Source organism: Lontra canadensis, unplaced genomic scaffold (genome assembly GCF_010015895.1).
Source record: "Lontra canadensis isolate GAN:19392208 unplaced genomic scaffold, GSC_riverotter_1.0 scaffold94, whole genome shotgun sequence".
Classification (NCBI taxonomy): Eukaryota; Metazoa; Chordata; class Mammalia; order Carnivora; family Mustelidae; genus Lontra; species Lontra canadensis.
Window position 1 is genome coordinate 7,770,724 of NW_022631088.1, and position 17,606 is coordinate 7,788,329.

General features: G+C 48.7%; 1 protein-coding gene across 2 annotated transcripts in view; it reads left to right on the forward strand.

The window, feature by feature from the left end:
* The window catches only part of IREB2 (iron responsive element binding protein 2), a 39,500-nt gene that overhangs the window by 13,657 nt on the left and 8,237 nt on the right, over positions 1-17,606 (forward strand). Inside the window, exons 3-15 of one of the 2 annotated variants that reach the window (XM_032836768.1) lie at positions 592-757; positions 2,050-2,187; positions 3,045-3,263; positions 5,869-5,938; positions 6,638-6,821; positions 7,566-7,705; positions 9,900-10,071; positions 11,772-11,872; positions 13,747-13,863; positions 14,897-15,056; positions 15,742-15,877; positions 16,931-17,015; positions 17,362-17,518. In XM_032836768.1, coding sequence (XP_032692659.1) covers positions 592-757; positions 2,050-2,187; positions 3,045-3,263; positions 5,869-5,938; positions 6,638-6,821; positions 7,566-7,705; positions 9,900-10,071; positions 11,772-11,872; positions 13,747-13,863; positions 14,897-15,056; positions 15,742-15,877; positions 16,931-17,015; positions 17,362-17,518 — 1,845 coding nt within the window. Of the gene's footprint in view, positions 1-591; positions 758-2,049; positions 2,188-3,044; positions 3,264-5,868; positions 5,939-6,637; positions 6,822-7,565; positions 7,706-9,899; positions 10,072-11,771; positions 11,873-13,746; positions 13,864-14,896; positions 15,057-15,741; positions 15,878-16,930; positions 17,016-17,361; positions 17,519-17,606 lie in introns of those variants that run through there. The other variant, XR_004380210.1, reaches the window with a different exon arrangement.

Genomic DNA, 17,606 nt, shown 5'->3' on the forward strand with positions numbered 1-17,606 from the left:
TTAGACAGCAGCGCCAGGGTCGGCTCTATGGGCCGCCGGGGCTCATGCAGCCGGGCCCACACTGACTCAGTCTCAAATCTGGTGTGGGACTTGGGTGTGATTGAAAACTTGAGGGTCTTGGAGTCTGTGTCTCTGATATACTTAAACGAGGACTCCAGGGTGATTGACAATTAGCATGAAGTGATTTTCACTCCAATAAGCACCCTGATTTAAACTAACCACTTTCGATGGCAATCTTTAAAATTTATTACAGACTTCTATACAGTTTAGGGATGTTTTCATTATTATATTTAATTCGGATTTTCTGTGTCTTCCCTGAATGTTGAGTATTGGTCAGTCTCACGTGCCCATTTCAGAAATGTGCAGTTCTTTCACGAATGTTTAATCTGCTTTTTTAGCACCTTGACTGATATACGGGAAATTGAGATTTAAAGTGAGCCTGGTATTAACATAAACGGTGTTTTCCTCTGTGTTTATTGCAACTGAGTAAACAGAGCATCCCTGTCTTTATCTGAGTTTTTACTGTTGCGATTTTTATAGTATGCAGTTAAGACTATTCCCCTATTAATAGTAATACTGTCTCTGACTCAGATGTTCTGCCTTACTCAATACGGGTCCTGTTGGAAGCTGCTGTGCGGAACTGTGATGGTTTTTTAATGAAAAAGGAAGATGTCATGAACATTTTAGACTGGAAAACCAAACAAAGTAATGTCGAAGTGCCCTTTTTTCCTGCCCGTGTTCTTCTTCAAGATTTTACGTGAGTGGTAGAGTGTTTCCTTCATAAAATTCAGACTCCCTGGTGGTTGGCTCCATTTGTAATTCTGAAGATTAGTCTATAAATTTAAAGAATTGTCCTGAGAAACAAACTGAGGGTTTTAGAGGGGAGGGGGTGGGGGCCGGGTGGGCCGGGTGGTGGGTATTAAGGAGGGCACGGATCGCTTGGAGCATTGGGTGTAATATGCGGACAGTGAATCTTGGAACACTGCATCAGAAACCAGTGACGCGCTGTACGCTTACTAATAGAACGTAACAACAACAGCCCTTTCTAAACTAAAGCAATTCAGTACAAGTGAGGTGCTTGTTTCTTGCACTTTATTGAAAACCTGTTTTTGCCGAACTCTGCCTGCTTGTTGTCTCCAGTGAGTGAGTGGGTTTCTCAGAGTTAGGCAGACCCTTACTGCGCAGCTGCTGTACTGTCCCTCTCCATGTCTCCCCCATCACAGGAGATGCCCGACTCCTCTCTTTCCCTCCTTCCTAATCCAGTCTGTCAGCAGGTGCTGTGGACTCTACCTCTGCGACGTGTCCTGAGCTCACAGACCTCTTAGAGTTTTCCGCCCCCGTCCCGGTGCTGGCCCCGGGCGCCCTCCCGGGACTACCGCTCAGCTGTTAGCGTCTCCAGCCAGTACCCTGCTTGCACTCTTATGGTCTGTGGTTGTCTTCATGGTAGATCATGTGACTTAATTAAAAATGTTAACCAGGGTCCTGTCATTTCCCTGTACGCCGGTGGACGTCCATCACGCTTAGAATAAAACCCAGAGTTAGCTAGATAAATAAGCCTCCCCCTCAGCCCCCCCAAATCTGGTTTGTACGCCACTGCGCTTTCTGGCTGCGCTGCTGTGAGAGCGCTTAAGATAGCATTCAGGGCCTCAGCTTGCCTGCACACTCCTGTGTGTCCGGCGGGGCTGCAGGTGCCTGGAGGCGGGTACATCCAGTCGTGAGCTCGGGGTCCTGAGAAGGCTGTGGGAGGGAGGAGGGATCTCATGAAGTTTAAGACAGGGAAAGAATTCCATAGACAGGTCTCTGGAAGTTTTCTTTTGCCTCTAAAAATCCTCTCTTGTGTTATTTGTGGTACTCAAGTTCTCAGTAGCATTGATGCTGATTCTCATGAAACCAGGATACACAAACTTTGGATAACAAGTGCGTGATCCAACACAAGTGCGAACTAGAAAGGGATACATTTAGATATAAAAGTGAATCAGTGTATATTAATTATTTGAGCAGATGAAAGTACCATTCAGTCCATAATTTTCATTATTTTTTATTTGTCAGTGGAATACCAGCAATGGTGGATTTTGCTGCTATGAGGGAGGCAGTAAAAATTCTTGGAGGTGACCCGAGAAAAGTTCACCCTGCCCGTCCGACGGATCTCACAGTTGACCATTCTTTACAGATCGACTTCAGTAAATGGTGAGTGAGCACAGATCTTTGTGGAGTCAGCTGTACGGGGCAGCCGGCAGCCAGCCCCCTGGTTAGGGGAAAGGGGTTAGAGCCAGTTTGCGCCTGAGTGAAGGCTGTTGCGGTCAGTGCACACTGATCTAGAAAAAGAGCCGGTGAAGTTTATGTAATGATGAGTTTGTTTAATAGAGCCTGAATTTAGAATGGTATTCATGTTTGTAGATTTCTGTTGCATTTTTGGTAAAAATGAGTGAGCCTAGAACCTGCTTTGTGGAGTGAATTCTTGTTCATTATGTTTTGTTTTTTAACCTACGTGTCTTCAAGAGAGAATCTGAAGATAGGAGGGAGCCATGAATGTCTTTTATCGGTGGTAAAAATCACAGTGCTTACTAAAACTCTGTTTTTCCACGTCTTCTATTTAAAAGGTCCCTGTGACCAAGCTCAGACTAGAGAAGACCTAATTCTCCTGTGATCTTTCGCACAGACCAAGACGATTGTCCCAGCCTGCGAGTGCTTTTGCCCTCCAGATTAGTTAGCCCTGTGGCTCTGTGCTGCTTTTAAGTTGTTACATGGGAAAAAACCCACTTGGGTGCTTGCTAAGCGTCATTTAAATTGTCATGGAAGTACATGAAAATTATTTTCTTAGGCATGTAGAATTGTGTTTTCATCTCCGTAAATTTAAGTCACCTATTTCTGGGTTTTTTTTTGTAATCTGAGACTTGCTTTTGAAACCTGAGTTAAATGCTACATTAACGTTTGAACAACATTTTCTTAGTTCCAGATAACATTGCCATGTGTGTGTTTTTTGAGAAGCTAACTTTGTGTCACTTTTAAATGGTCATATTCTGTTTCCTTTTCTGGAATGCTAGTGCAATACAGAATGCTCCGAATCCTGGAGGTGGCGACCTACAGAAAGCAGGAAAGCTCTCTCCGCTCCGAGCGCAGCCCAAGAAGCTTCCCTGTAGAGGCCAGACCACCTGCCGGGGACCGTGCGAGTCCGGAGAGCCGGGCCGAAACTCAGGAAGATTTTCTTCGCAGATTGAGAACACACCCATTCTCTGTCCTTTTCATTTGCAACCAGTGCCTGAGTATGGGATTTTTAAAAAATAACTGACTAGTGCTGGGTTATTTTTCAGTTACAGAGGTCCCACCTTTTCCCGTCCCCTCCTGGTTCCTCTGACGTAGGCTCCTCCCGTCCCCAACCAGGCTGGCCGAGATGCTAGTGTCTGAATCCCACACCGATTTCTGTTCCGTAGGAAGAAATTTCTTCAGATTTTTCTATGATATATTTCATTTTTATGACTAACGTAGGCAGAAAAATGGGATCTTATCTTAAACTCTGAATTTTTTGTTTTAGTGAATCTGTACCATTCACATGTTCTTTATTCATTCACATTGCTATTATGAATTCCCTATTCATAGTTTTAGCTTTTTTCTCCTACTAGAATTCTTGTTTTTTCCAGTTGCATGGAGAGCTTGATGTTAAGAATATTATAACGGTAAAAAGCCTTTTACCATTGCCTGTATGGTGCTATGGGAAGCAGTGAACCTGCCCAGGAAAGAATTCTCTTCTTGGGAGTTGGTAAAATTTGCCAATAGGTAGTTTAAAAAAAAAAAAAATCTATACTTGAATTTTTGTATGCTATAAAGTTTCCAGACTCTGTTATTTTTAAGAATTACGTTGTTTACCCCGCTGTCCGTAGACTGGCAGAATTTTTTTTAAATTTAGTAAGAAAATGACCTACTTCTTCAAATTAAAAAAATGTAACACATGTGAGATTTAGGATAGCTAAGAATAATACCCATGCACATCTTATCCTGAGAGCCCGTGATATATTAATTCATGTGTCTGTAAACTGGTTCTTTCAGATTCTCTGGGGTTGTACAGCTGGGGGCTTGGTATTTCTGGGAGGCCTCCGGTCGTAGTGACCTCATACGCTCTTCTTTTCTGGGAACTCAGTGTAATGTGTGGGTTCCTCAGCATCAGATGAGGACAGTTTTATGTAAGCAGCCCTTGTTCTTGTGCCTAGCTGTCCCGTTGTTAGGTGCGTGTGGACGTTTGAGATGAGCATCCCTTCTTACACAGAAACTAACTTCCTGAAAAGGTCTTACCGATTCAAACACCCTTGAGGTGTTTTTTGGTTGCCTTCTCATGACCGGCAGGGTGTGAAGTGCGAAGATGGTGTATTTTTTTTTTTTTTTTTTTAGATTTTATTTATTTATTTGAAACAGAGAGAGAGAGATCACAAGTATGCAGAGAGGCAGGCATAGAGAAAGAGGAGAAAGCAGGCTCCCCGCTGAGCAGAAAGCCCGATGCGGGCCTCGATCCCAGGACCCTGAGATCATGACCTGAGCCGAAGGCAGAGGCTCAACCCACTGAGCCACCCAGGCACCCAAGATGGTGTATTTTTAATTAAAAATACAATCTGGTATAACATTTCCCCTCAGTTTTGACTCCAGATTCCAAAGAATTTGGATGGGTTGACCTGTGGTCTCTGGCTGTAGGGAGACATTGGGTTTCTGTGGTGCCACAGGGCCTTGGTGCAGCATTGGGTATAGACCCAGACGAGGAATGGATGGGGAGGAAGTGGGCACCAGAGATCATTGCTGAGTTTAAAGTCGGGTTCTGAGCTTGTGAATGAGGGACACTTCGTTGTGGTACAGGCTGCGGGATGTACAGTAATCGGACCAGCTCCCAGAGTCCTTGGGAAAATCTCAGTCGAGATGTGATGGGGCCTCAGGGGATCACTGAGCTGTGAATCAGTCATGTAATCTTTGCGTTTTTAAAAAAAGTTGACGAGTGAACATCTGTAATGGTCTGGACCCTGGAGGACAGGTGCAATTTAAGTTGTATTGATATCCTATCAACACTTGACCACCAGCTGGAAGGAAACAGCTTAAAACTGCTAGAAATAATTCTTTATTTTCATTTTTATTTATTTTTAAAGATTTTATTTCTTTGAGATAGGGAACAACAGGGGGAGGGGCAGAGGGAGAAGCAGCCTCCCTGCTGAGCAGAGCCCCATGTGGGGCTCAGTCCCAGGACCCTGAGATCATGACCTGAGCCGAGGGCAGAAGCTTAACCCATTGAGCCTTGCAGGTGTCCCTAGAGATCATTTTTTAAATGTCCGTTAGATAAGAGTAGCTTCCTAAAAGTGGCATAGTTTACTGCTTGCTAGTGGGTTGTTTTTACCTCTTAGTTTAAATAATGCATGTAAAATGTTTACGACCCATGCAAAGTAAACTGCCACTTACACAACAAATAGAACTTTCCCTCTCAGGTGAGATGAACGGAGTTTTGCTCAGAGCTTTCTGCACGTGCGCAGTGAGGCCGTAACACCGCACACCAGGTGTGCAGGCGCTGACGCACTCACTGCTGCCCTCCTCCTCCTCCTCGCAGAGGGGCCCCGAGGACGGCTGCTGTGTTACTGAGGGTTGCAGTCGGCTCGCACAGCAACGCAGGGCAGTACGGTTTGGGGGCCGGGGAAGGCAGAGCCCTGGAAGTAGCTGCCATGTGTGCTGCTAAGAGCAGAGCTTCCTTGTTGGAAGGAAACCACCGATGCTGAGAAGTCTAGTAAACTGCTGTTCTGAGAATTTTTAAGACGCGTTTGTGTGCCTAAGAACAAATACTTAGAAACAAGACAAGCCTTTTCTGTGATCCATATGTTTAATGCCGGATCTTCTTCCTTTTAGACCTGAAACAGTGTTAAAAAACCAAGAAGTAGAATTTGGCAGAAATCGGGAGAGACTTCAATTTTTCAAGGTACACGTGATTTGGGGGGAATTTTTATATTTTTATATTTTTTGTATTTTATATTGAAATTCACAGAATATTGATGTGTGATATTTATGTCCTTTAAGTTAATGGGTTTTTTTTTTTAAGATTTTATTTGATTTATTTGACAGAGCGAGCAAAAGCAGGGAGAGAGAGAGAGAAGGAGAAGCAGACTCCCCACTGAGTAGTGAACCTGATGTGGGGCTCGATCCCAGGAGCTTGGGATCGTGACCAGAGCTGAAGGCAGACGCTTAACGACTGAGCCACCCAGGCGCCCCTAAATGAGTAGTTTTTAAATGCTTTGTGGGAGTAGGACCTTTTCTTCCTTCAGATAAAATCTCGGAAACCCCAGTATATAAAACAGAATGAAAGCAGGTGGCTATAGTTTGAGGTGTGGGGAGGCTTTGTGCTTGTCCCCCACTCCGTCTGAGAGTCCTTGGGGCACGGTTGAAAACCACCGTTTATCTGGACTAGTCGAACATTTCCCTTTGACTTAATTTAGCTTTAATCTGCACGATGAGTGTATGTAGGGTCAGCGTCTGCGTTTGTCTTCATGTGTCTACTGTAAACTTGGACCATATTGAACGTTGGTAAAATGTTTTTAGTGTCAGTATTTACTCATATATTGACTGTGAGCACAAATTGAGACACTAACACTTGTATTTTTTAAATTTAAACACGATATAGTGGAGTTCAAGAGTTTTTAAGAACGTGGCTGTGATCCCTCCTGGAACTGGAATGGCCCATCAGGTCAACTTAGAGTATTTGTCGAGAGTGGTGTTTGAGGAAGACGACCTCCTCTTCCCAGACAGCGTGGTCGGCACAGATTCTCATATAACCATGGTGAACGGCTTGGGGATTCTGGGCTGGGGTAAGTAATCCACTCAGTACGTTTAATTCGCGGGGGAGATGGTGTCAGGAACAGTGTGCAGGAGCGTAGGTAGCCGGTCTTTACAGGCTCTTTGAGGCCGTTTCCTCACCTGCAATAGCGGTGACAGAACGACTCTGGACCCGAGGATGTGTGGACAGTGTGCCCTGCGCAGCACTGCCGTCGCGGAGTGGCCGCGGTGGACGATGTGGTAACTCCCTGGTCCGAGTCCCGCGGGGCTTCTCCTGGCCTTCCTGAGGACTCCAGATCCTTACAGCTACTGCCTCTGGCCGCTCCCACGCACGCCTAGTGGGATGTGCGTTCCTGCCTCCTGGCCCGGCCCGGGCTGTTCCCTCGGGCAGAATGTGCTGGGTCTCTTACACAGCGTCCAGAATGCTGACTTCTTTGGTCTCCGTCGTCAGACGGAGCTTCCTGAGGTTCGCAGATGCTGGGTTCTGTTCTGTGTGTGGAGCAGAGGCCAGACGCCAGATGCTGGTCCGGAGACCAGCATCACAGATGCCACATGTTCCCTGCCTTTAATAGAACGTTGACACCAGTTTGCTTCAGCCCTGTGAGTGGAGTCTTTCTTTTGGGGAGACTGGGTACACGACCACAGTCCAGAGTCCCAGAGGCTCTGAAGGGCTGCGTGAGGCAGGCAGGCACCCAGGGCGTCCGAGAGCAGACGTTACAGCGAGAACACCCGCACTCTTCCGCATGCTGCGCTCACCGTCTTCTGTATCACTGCAGGGGTCGGAGGCATTGAGACCGAAGCGGTCATGCTGGGTCTGCCCGTTTCTCTTACTCTGCCGGAGGTGGTTGGGTGCGAGTTGATCGGCTCATCAAACCCTTTCGTCACGTCCATAGATGTCGTGCTTGGCATCACAAAGGTAATTGCGCCAACCGTGTGACGTGGCGGACATTACGTGTGGGGCCCTGCGAGGGCAGGGTTGGGCTCTGTGCTGCCTCCTCCATGCTCTGGCCGTTGTGGCCCTGGCCTCATAGTGATCGTCATAGGAGCAGCCGCAAACACAGAACCCTTCCTTGGCGCTACTAAGAACAGAAATGCCGGCTGTGCCTCTTTCATTCCTCGCTACAAGCCTGGAAGGGTGCTACTGTGGCCGTCCCCATTTCAGTTCTGAGAAAACAGAGACACCCTCAGGTTGAATGACTTGGCAGAGGGTCACCGGGCTGAGCCATGAGTGCTGGAACAGGACGCATCCGGGCTCCCAGCCATCAGGCTTGTTGGCCGCGTGGGTTAGAGAATCCTGTTGAGGAGAAGTAATTGCATCTCTCTAATACCTAACCGAATCATTTGCCCTTTAGAAACTATTTCTCTCCTGGAGAACACGGACTGTAGAAGTGTGCCACTGTCGAGACTGCCCGTTGACTGTTTTAACACTTCTAAAGGATAATAGAAAAACTTAACCTGAACTTTTAAAATATTGGTACATGCTGTTTAACACATGTACTTGGAGTTTCCTAGTGAACAGTAATTCGTAAGTCTCCATTCTAAATTTCTGGTTTTCAGTTACTTTAATGATTAAGTCAATTTTATTAAATAAACGAGTGTGGGAGCTGTCCCACATACAGCGCCAGCTTGGATCCTGGAGTCTGCACTTTTCTGGTTAGGTTATTGGTCTGAAGGCTTTCAGGATTCTCCGCAGGGAAAGAAAGGGTCCAGCTGCCCTGCAGACATTTCGCACAGAGCCTTCTGCCCTGAGAACGTGGTGGCACCGTGCAGAAGTCATGGGTGCAGTGTATGGGACTGAAAGATAAGTTAAGTTGACAATTGCAGGATTATTCCTAAAGGAAAATGAGTATCTCAGAATGCTTTTGGAGAAATCTGTACCTTCCTTTGGGTAACTTGAGAAGTAATGCCACTTTTTAGACTTCTCTGGCTATGTTTTTTTGTAACAAGATTACATGTCAAGTTTTTTTTTTTTTTTTTTAAGATTTTATTTATTTATTTGACAGGGATCACAAGTAGGCAGAGAGGCAGGCAGAGGGAGAGGAGGGAAGCAGGCTCCCCGCGGAGCAGAGAGCCCGATGTGGGGCTCGATCCCAGGACCCTGGGATCATGACCTGAGCCCAAGGCAGAGGCTTAACCCACTGAGCCACCCAGGCACCCCTACAAGTCTATTTTTAAATTTTGGTGTGTTGATATAGAACTTAAGTCTATCACGTATGTTCACATTTATTGTTTTCTTTCCTGAGATTCTGTTCTATTCACGATCCTTACAGGATTAATCCCATATTATTTTTCTGAATGCGTATTGTGGCACCTCCTGAATTTGTTGAAACAGTCTTTCGCTGAGTGTGTCTCATGTGCCCTGCTCTGGTCCTCAGAGCGACAACCATGAACATAGAGAAACCTCTTAGCCTTTTATACAAGCGCGGCTTAAATGGCCCCTCACCCCTCTGCACTGTCAGGGCTGAATGGGACTCTTGGGTTGAACGTGGCTTCGCTCCAGGTTACCTCGCTAGGTATCTCCTGCCCCAGGCTGAGCCGTGTGTCATTAGGCGAGCCGCTGTTGGGGTTACTCGGTAATGACTCAGAAACGTGACTTTACGAGGACGTGTGAGAGCCTGTCAACATGAAGTTTACCCAGAACGAATGATGCTGTAAACACTTGGAGCAGGGTTGGAATTCGAAGAATTTTTGTAGCCAGTATGTATTTTATTTAAATGCAGTTTCATCAGCCTGTTAGTGTTCTTTATATCTAAGGGGCCATCAGCGGTTAGTGCTGTTCCACGCCCAGAAAGAGGAAGGGCTGCCCGCTGACACACACATTGTTGTGTCTGACGTCTCCTCGATTTCAGAGACATTCGCGTGTGGATCTAGCCATTTCCAGCCCTTAGGCGCTTTGTCCCCTGCCCAGCGGTGACAGTGGGTCAGTCTTCTGTGGATCGTTTATCTTAAAATACCTGCAAACCCAGAGGGAGTTGACGTTTGATAAGAACAAGAGACGCTCTTTTATGCAGTGTCACTGGTAGGGGTTAAAAACTAGGTCTTGTGCTTTTCCGAGAATCCACGCCAGTCTTACTAACTTTGTGTGCGTTTCTGTGTTTCCCTTTATTTAGCACCTCAGGCAAGTAGGAGTGGCTGGAAAGTTTGTTGAGTTTTTTGGAAGTGGAGTTTCGCAGTTATCTATAGTGGATCGGACCACAATAGCAAACATGTGTCCAGAATATGGTGCTATCCTCAGCTTTTTCCCTGTTGACAATGTGACATTAAGACATTTAGAACACACAGGTAAGAAGATGAAAGATCAGTAGAGTAAATGTGTTTGCACGTGCAGTGTGTCTGTTTGAAATTTTTCCTAATAAACAACTACCCATGCGTGGTATTTAATATTCAGGAAATTACCTTATCTTGAAATAGTGGCTTTCAAATAAACTGCCTCAGATTTCTTTAAAGAGTGTTGTGCCCTCAAAACCCTGCCCCTCCCGTGTGACCCATCAAGAGGGAGGAGTCCCGCCCCCAGTCAGGGCCTCCCTTCTTGCAGGGAGGACGGCTGTCGCAGCCTTTGCAGCAGAGGGAGCTGCGGGTTGGCCGGAGGCGGGCGAGTGCATCCTCACGTGCTCACGGCGTCCCTGTAACGGGAGCAGAGGAGCCATCAGACAGAAGTGTCTGGGGACCGTGCTCTGTCTGAAGAGTAACACAGTTTTGCGAAAAGTGGCGTAGGGTTCCAGGGTCCATATCTTTTTTGTAGCCTGGTGGGCAGGAGGTTGGACCTTCCTGTAATGACGGCTCAGTGTAGAAAGTAGCCGCAAGCCCCAGACGCGCTCCTGTACCCCTCGCACTGCCCGCTTCCCTTTGGCGAGCGACTAGTCTCAGAGCCGAGCTGGGCCGAGCTGCTAGTCTCTGATTGTAAGTGCATTTGGGGGATGGAGTCCAGTAGTCTTCATTTGGGGGCAGGTTTTATTAGTTAAAGGGTCATATGGCAAAATGGACCGTTGGTCACTGGGAATGTTGGTAGGAACAGTTCTCAAGTGCGGAGCTTCCTTTCAAGGGGATTTGGTTGGTTGAACATTGAGGGAGAGATGGCAGAGGTGCCTCCCCCCTTGCATGTCACTCTGGCTTGTGTATTAGTGACCTCTCCCTGTGACAGACTTCCCTGAAACTTCATGGCTTACAACAGCAGTGACCACCTGTGGCTGCATGGTGTCCGCGGCCTCAACCGTGAGACCTGGCGCTAGGCCACAGCGTCCTGTAGGTCGCTCACCCGTCGGTGGATGCTTAGCTGGGACTGGCCGCCACGTCTGCATGTGTCCTTTCTTACTCAGTGGCTTCTCCAGGGCGGGGTGACCTGGGAGAGCCAGCGCCAGCCCGACGGCCAGGGGTCCGATAGCTGAGGTCCACGGGGCCGCTTCTGCCCCTTGACAGAGGGATGTCATTGTCACACTGTAAGCACATACAGCTCGGGTGTATACCGTTAGGTCATTTGCTGGAGAATACCATCTCCCACCTCTGTGTATTCCCGTGAGGCTTGCAGAGAGCAGCTGCCCGTTGCTAACATCTAGGTTCTTTACCCTCCTGGAAGGTCTCGTTAGGCCTCTGATTTTCTGCTCATGAGACTTCTTAAGCTTCATTCATGTTCTCGTTTTGACTTTTATATTCACATTGGAAAGTAATGAGTGTCCTTCGTGGTGGGTGATAATTATATTCAACGTTAGTGATTTATGTTCTGCGAACTATAGGTTTCTTGAATTTTATGGAACTGACTCAGTATTTCTCAACTTGACTCTGATTAACTTTTAAAGGGGGGCTACAAGTTTTCATGACGGGCAGAATTTTTACTGCTCTGGAGAGTAATATCAGCGATTTGTAAAGAACATATTCTGAATACTTAGTGCGCAGTGTCTGTTTCTTACTCATTGGAATTCGGCACCCTTACCCTCACAGAGTTCAAAATTTCTTACAGTATTTTTGTCCTTGTTAATTCTTTCTAGGTTTTGACAAGGCCAAACTCGAGTCGATGGAAACATACCTTAAAGCTGTGAAACTGTTTCGACATGACCAGGATAGTTCAGGAGAACCCGCGTACTCCCAGGTGTGTGTGAAAGAGCTCCCTCGTGGCCCGGCCACCTGGGCGTGGACGCCAGCTCGGGCCTGCATCTCCGCCGACGCCCCGCCGCGACCTCCTCCCCCGTTTGCTCAGCTCTGAAGTGGGAGGCTGTTCTGAAGGGCGGACATACGTTAGATGCAAGGCATTAGAGTGGTTTTGGGCACGCAGAAAGTGCTCAGTGAATGTCATTATCATCTAACCAGTTAGTGTTACGTGTGACTCTGCTGAGGTTTTATTAATTCAGTTCTCGTAGATTTCTGTTAGTGAATTTTACAACATTTTATTGTCTCAGTTTTTAATATTCAAAACACAAAGTTGACTCTTACTCTCTCCCTGATCTTTTTCTGCTTTGTGATAAGAGCACCGGGATGTGCCTGTCTGTTCTGGGGGCACCTGCATCTGGTTAGCGTCTGCGTGTCGCAGAGATGTGTCGTAAAAGGAAATTACGGTTATGTAAGATACTCTGTGATCTAGGCCAGTATTTACCTGTTGTAAATTTGTATTGGAGTAAGTAAAGTTCACTTTCAGGGAAGTTTGAATTTTCGTGATCTTCCTTTTCTAGGAGTGTGTCAAGTATCTCCAGCCACTGGGTATTGTCAAAGGTCTGGTTAACTGTTAGCTGTTTTCTTGGGGGGAGTCATTCTCTGCCCCAGCTGTCTGTCCTCACAGTGTGCGTCCCTGCCTGAACTGTATTTCTGGGCTCACTTGCCTCTCCTCCCTCCAGGAAGGCAAGGAGGATCCCGGGGGAGGAGCTGGTTGTGGTCTGTAGCTTCTGCCCCTGGAGCCGTGCCCGGCCCGCAGCACACAGGACGGGCAGACAAGCGAGGCCGCACGGGTATAGTGCAGACCAGTGTAGCGCCCGCAGGACCGGAGTCCGTGTAGCCTTCGGGCACATCTCTAACTTGACTCATCGTTTTCTGGTCCCTCCCAGCTCTTTATTTTAGTGCTTTGTCCACTTTGTAAAGATGGGGAAAGAAGAAAAATGAAAACTCTCACATTGTATAATAAGAAGGAATAAATCTGCTTATTAAAGGCCTGACCAGATTAAAGAAGTAAAACTGGAACCTACCAGGACGTTGATTCCAAGACACACTTGTTAAGATGCAAAGACAGGGCTTGACGGATCCGTAAAGTGAAGCGGCAGCCTGGGGGGCATCGCAGCCAGGGCCGGAGTCGACAGGACTGAACCATGGGGAAGCCTGTGGTGGGGAGAAACTTCATCTGAACTGTTTATACCCACATAAAACGGACCGAGGAAAATGGTGGAAATGCCCGAAGAAATGCACAGAAACCTAGCTGGGAGGTTGGATTTTAAGATGGTTTTTTTAAAACCAAGGAATAAAAAGCCCAGGCCTTGCTGGACACTGGCCAGCTAGACACATTGGAACCAGGAAGAGAAGGGTCCTTCTGCTGTGTCCCTCCAGCACCCTGTGTAGCCAGACTTAGAGCCACACACGCGGAAGAAGGAGCAGGGTTTCCTGAACCCACCTTAGTTGTCACAGACGAGGGAGGGGTGACTTTGGAGCACAGGGGCAGTAGACGGACAGCTGTCACAGGCATCTGCTTTATCAGCAGGCATCTGTGACAACAGAGAGAAGAAATCAGGGGAACAAAATGCTCTGTAGACTGTATGGCTGGTGTTCGGGCAGTTTGCATGCTGATCTGCTCCTCTCAAATTGGCGAATGTTTGTATGTTTTGTTTCACAGATTAATTGAGATTGTTTCAAAGTCTGTTTCCGGGGGTGTAGATCACCGTTACAACAAGTGTGGGTGTATTTATTCTGCTTCAGGACGTAGTGCCAGATTACAGTCTGTACCTAACAAATTCTCATTGTCTTCTCTGCCTTCTCATTTCCTAGGTGATCCGGATTTGTCTGAATTCAGTAGTTGCATCTGTCAGTGGTCCGAAGAGACCTCAGGATAGAGTTGCTGTGACGGACATGAAACGTGATTTCCAAGCTTGCTTGAATGAAAAGGCAGGTTACTGCACCACCACCTTTGTCAGTAATTACTGTGTGGAGTGATAGAAGACCAAGTACTTCTTGTGCTGGGGGGCAGATGGCGAGTACTTTTTGTGCCGAGGGACAGAGGGCGAGTACTTCTTGTGCTGAGTGATAAGGGGCAAGTAATTCTTGTGCCAGGTGGCAGAGGGGCAGTACTTCTTGTGCTGAGTGGCGGAGGCCAGCACGGGCCTAGACTCAGGCTGCTGCTGTGTTCTCGCATGTGGGGCGCACCCCATCAGCCCCCGCACCCCTTCCTGTCTGAAGCCGGGCAGTCGTTTGGCGCTGTCCCCAGGCCGCTGGGAGGGTCAGATGTGCGTCATGCCTGGAGTCACAGTCGCCCAGTTTCAGGCGCTTGGTCGCTGCACATGGTCGCAGCTCTCTGGCGTGGTTGCGGAGGGGTCTGCTAGGCTGCCCTGTGGTCAACGTCTGACCGCCCTCCCCCCCACCCCGATGAAGAGCGAGCTCTGCCCTCACGCCCATACGGCTGCTGAATGTACCTGAACAACGCGCGGCCTCTTTGACTTTCAGGGTCTGTGCTTTCCGAGAATCAGGGCTAAGATTGGAACACTTGCTCTCTTGAAAACTGGGATCTGCGCTCTTTCCAGAGCCTGTCTCTGGAGTTTGTTTGCTGTTGCTGCTGCCGTCCTGTTGTGCAGGAGTGAAGCAGCGTGATGAGCGCAGCGCTCCCGGCTCGCTCCCTGCCCCCTGCCTTCCGCACCCAGTCCCCTCCCCGCCCCCAGAGCAGGGCCAGGATTGTGCCCTCTGTTGAGTCTCGATCCATAGGATCGAACAGACAGCCGCAGAGTCCGTAAGATCTGGGTCCTGGGGAGTTCGGAACACCAGCAGGCTTGTGTCGCGACCTGGGGGGGAGGGCGGTTCCTGCGCCAGCCGACTTACAGTGACCGTGTGTCACGACCTTCAGCACCGCTCACGCGTAGGCAGAACTCCCGAGTCTGTTTCTCTGCACGTACCCAGAATGTCCGTATTTGTGTGCGTGTTTGTGTAGGTGGGATTTAAAGGCTTCCAGATTGCAGCGGAGAAGCAGAAGGATAACGTCTCTATTCGTTACGAAGGAAGTGAGTACACCCTGTCTCACGGCTCTGTGGTCATGGCCGCGGTCACCAGCTGCACCAACAACTGTAACCCGTCCGTCATGCTCGCCGCAGGTAGGCTGTCCCTTGCGGCCGTTCCTTCCCCGTCCTGAGTGACTTTGTATGCGCCTGCCACACTCCCCTTATTTCTTGGCTCGTGCGTGGAGAGTGGGGTCTGTGCTTGATATTGAGAGACATGCTGAGAGTTTAATTGGGTCTCAAGGAGCCGAGTTTGATTGACGTTACTTGTTTTCATTCCACAGAAGGTAAATATTTCAGTTTACGCATCCGTCCGTTTTAGGTTATCTGCTTCCGTAAATCGAGAAGTAGTTACTTAGCAGCCCTCTTGATGGCTGAGCCCAGCAGTGCACTAGAGCCCACCGAGAACACAAGGACAGAAGGGTTGAGACAGGGCTGTGTTGTGCGGACGTGACACCGTCCATCGTATAAGGTCCCGTGTGCCGTGTGGAATTGCCGTTAGGATGGTGCTGGAAGGGTAGTGACACGCACTGTGCGTGTGCGGACTAGCAACACGGCCCCGTTCGCTATGGCGCGAGGCCGTGACGGCAGGCTGCGCCGACTTCTCAATGTAAAGGCTAGTGTGTCAGTGTAATCCTGTGTGTGTTTTAAATGAAACACATCCGCAGAGTAAAATGGACAAAATAGTGAGTGTGAAGTGACGCGTTTGGGCTTCATCCCTTGCACGCGTTGGAGACTGAGCTCCCAGCGCCACCCTAACACATCCCTGTTGACCACGCAGGTCTCCTGGCTAAGAAAGCCGTGGACGCCGGCCTGCAGGTTAAACCGTATATAAGGACGAGTCTGTCTCCAGGCAGCGGGATGGTCACACATTACCTCAGCTCCAGTGGCGTGTTACCGTACCTCAGTAAGCTCGGGTAAGTGGGGGTGCTGCTGTGGTGCGCGCTGGGACTCAGCGGTGATGGAAGCTCCCGTCGGAGGCTTTCCCGCACAAGGAGAAGGCAGGAAAAGTTGGCTTTGTTGTACTCGTCGCCTCTCCATGGCCACGCGGCCTGAGGCCTCAGCCCTCCCCAGCTGCAGCCGTTGGCTGGGCGGATCCGAGGAGCAGGGCAGCGTGTTGGTCCTGGGAGGTCGAGGGGTGGCCTCCCGTGTACGGATGCACAGACAGATGTGACGACAGATGCACAGAGGAGAGGCTCCGGGCAGTGGTGATTCCGGAGTTGTGGAGGCCAGTCGCCAGCAGGATCAAAATGTGACAGGCTGTGCCATTAACGGATTAGAGTGTCTTAATCGACACTGTGAGGTTACCGGGTTTGTCAAACATGGGTTCAGTTGACCCCAAACTTTGTAGAAACGGACTTTCCCATTTTTCACGGACTCAGAAGAAATAGCAGATGCGGGCTGCGCATCCTGGAACCTGTTCACCTTGGCTCCGTTGCAAGCCTGATGACTTACAGAACCTGTTCTTGCCTTTAGCAGAGTGGCTGCAAGTAATTTTGAGAGTCATGCCTGTAATTTCTTAGTTCTGCTGTCTGGGGACTCCTGTCCGGGGCTTCCTCTGGGGTTTTGCTGGTCGGGAACGGAGAGGTCTGCTCGCATTGGCAGCCCCAGCCGCAGGCCCCCTCTGAGGCCTTGGTGCCACTGTCACTGTCGCGTTAAACCCTGGGGGAAGCACCGTGTCCATAAAGGTCGTCTTGGCTGTGTTTGGGGAGCTGTCCTGTGCCGCCTGCAGGTTTTGTGTGTCGGGTTTAGGCGACCACGCCCCCCTCAGCGATGCCCTGTCAGAGTTCTTGTGCTGAGTCCCGACGACACCCCTGATGCCCAGCCAGGCAGACCGATGGGGGTTAACCCGCGCGTCCCGTGCGCGCTCAGGCAGCTCGTCCCAGGGATGGCAGCGAAAGACCAGGCCGGCCCTTCCCTGACAAGCATTACGACGTTCTGCTCGATCACACGTGTTTTTCCAAATGCAGATTCGAAATTGTTGGCTACGGATGCTCAACGTGTGTGGGGAACACAGCGCCCTTGTCGGAAGCAGTTCTCAGTGCAGTCAAGCAGGTAAAGACGTGCGCGTCTGCAGGATGTCTAAACGGATTTTCTTAACCGTGTATTCTGTTGCTAAATGTGGGCACATTCATATTTCTGTAGTCCTTGCTCCTCTTGGGAAGAGTAGATCTTAAAACGATTGGAAGAATCATTTTTAGATCCTTGAAATAATCCCTGAATAAGATAGTGAACTAATTTGTTCACGGGGTTTGGTGGTTCTGTGTCTAATAACCGGTGGTCTGCTTTTCCGCTATCTTGCCCTCAGGTGTGGGATATCTGAGGCTGCGTGTATATGATTATCCAAATTCGTACCGTTTCTTGAATGTATATTTGTGTTTTGTTTTTTTTTTTTTTTCAGGGTGATTTGGTTACTTGTGGAGTTTTATCCGGAAACAAGAATTTTGAAGGTCGTCTCTGTGATTGTGTTCGTGCCAATTACCTTGCCTCCCCACCCTTGGTGGTGGCTTACGCCATAGCGGGCACGGTGGACATAGACTTCCAGACGGAGCCTTTAGGTATCTTTCTGTCCTTACACAGGCAAACCTACATATGCTCTGCACTCCAGAACTTGTTGTATTTCTGAAATGCTTCTTAGACCGTCTA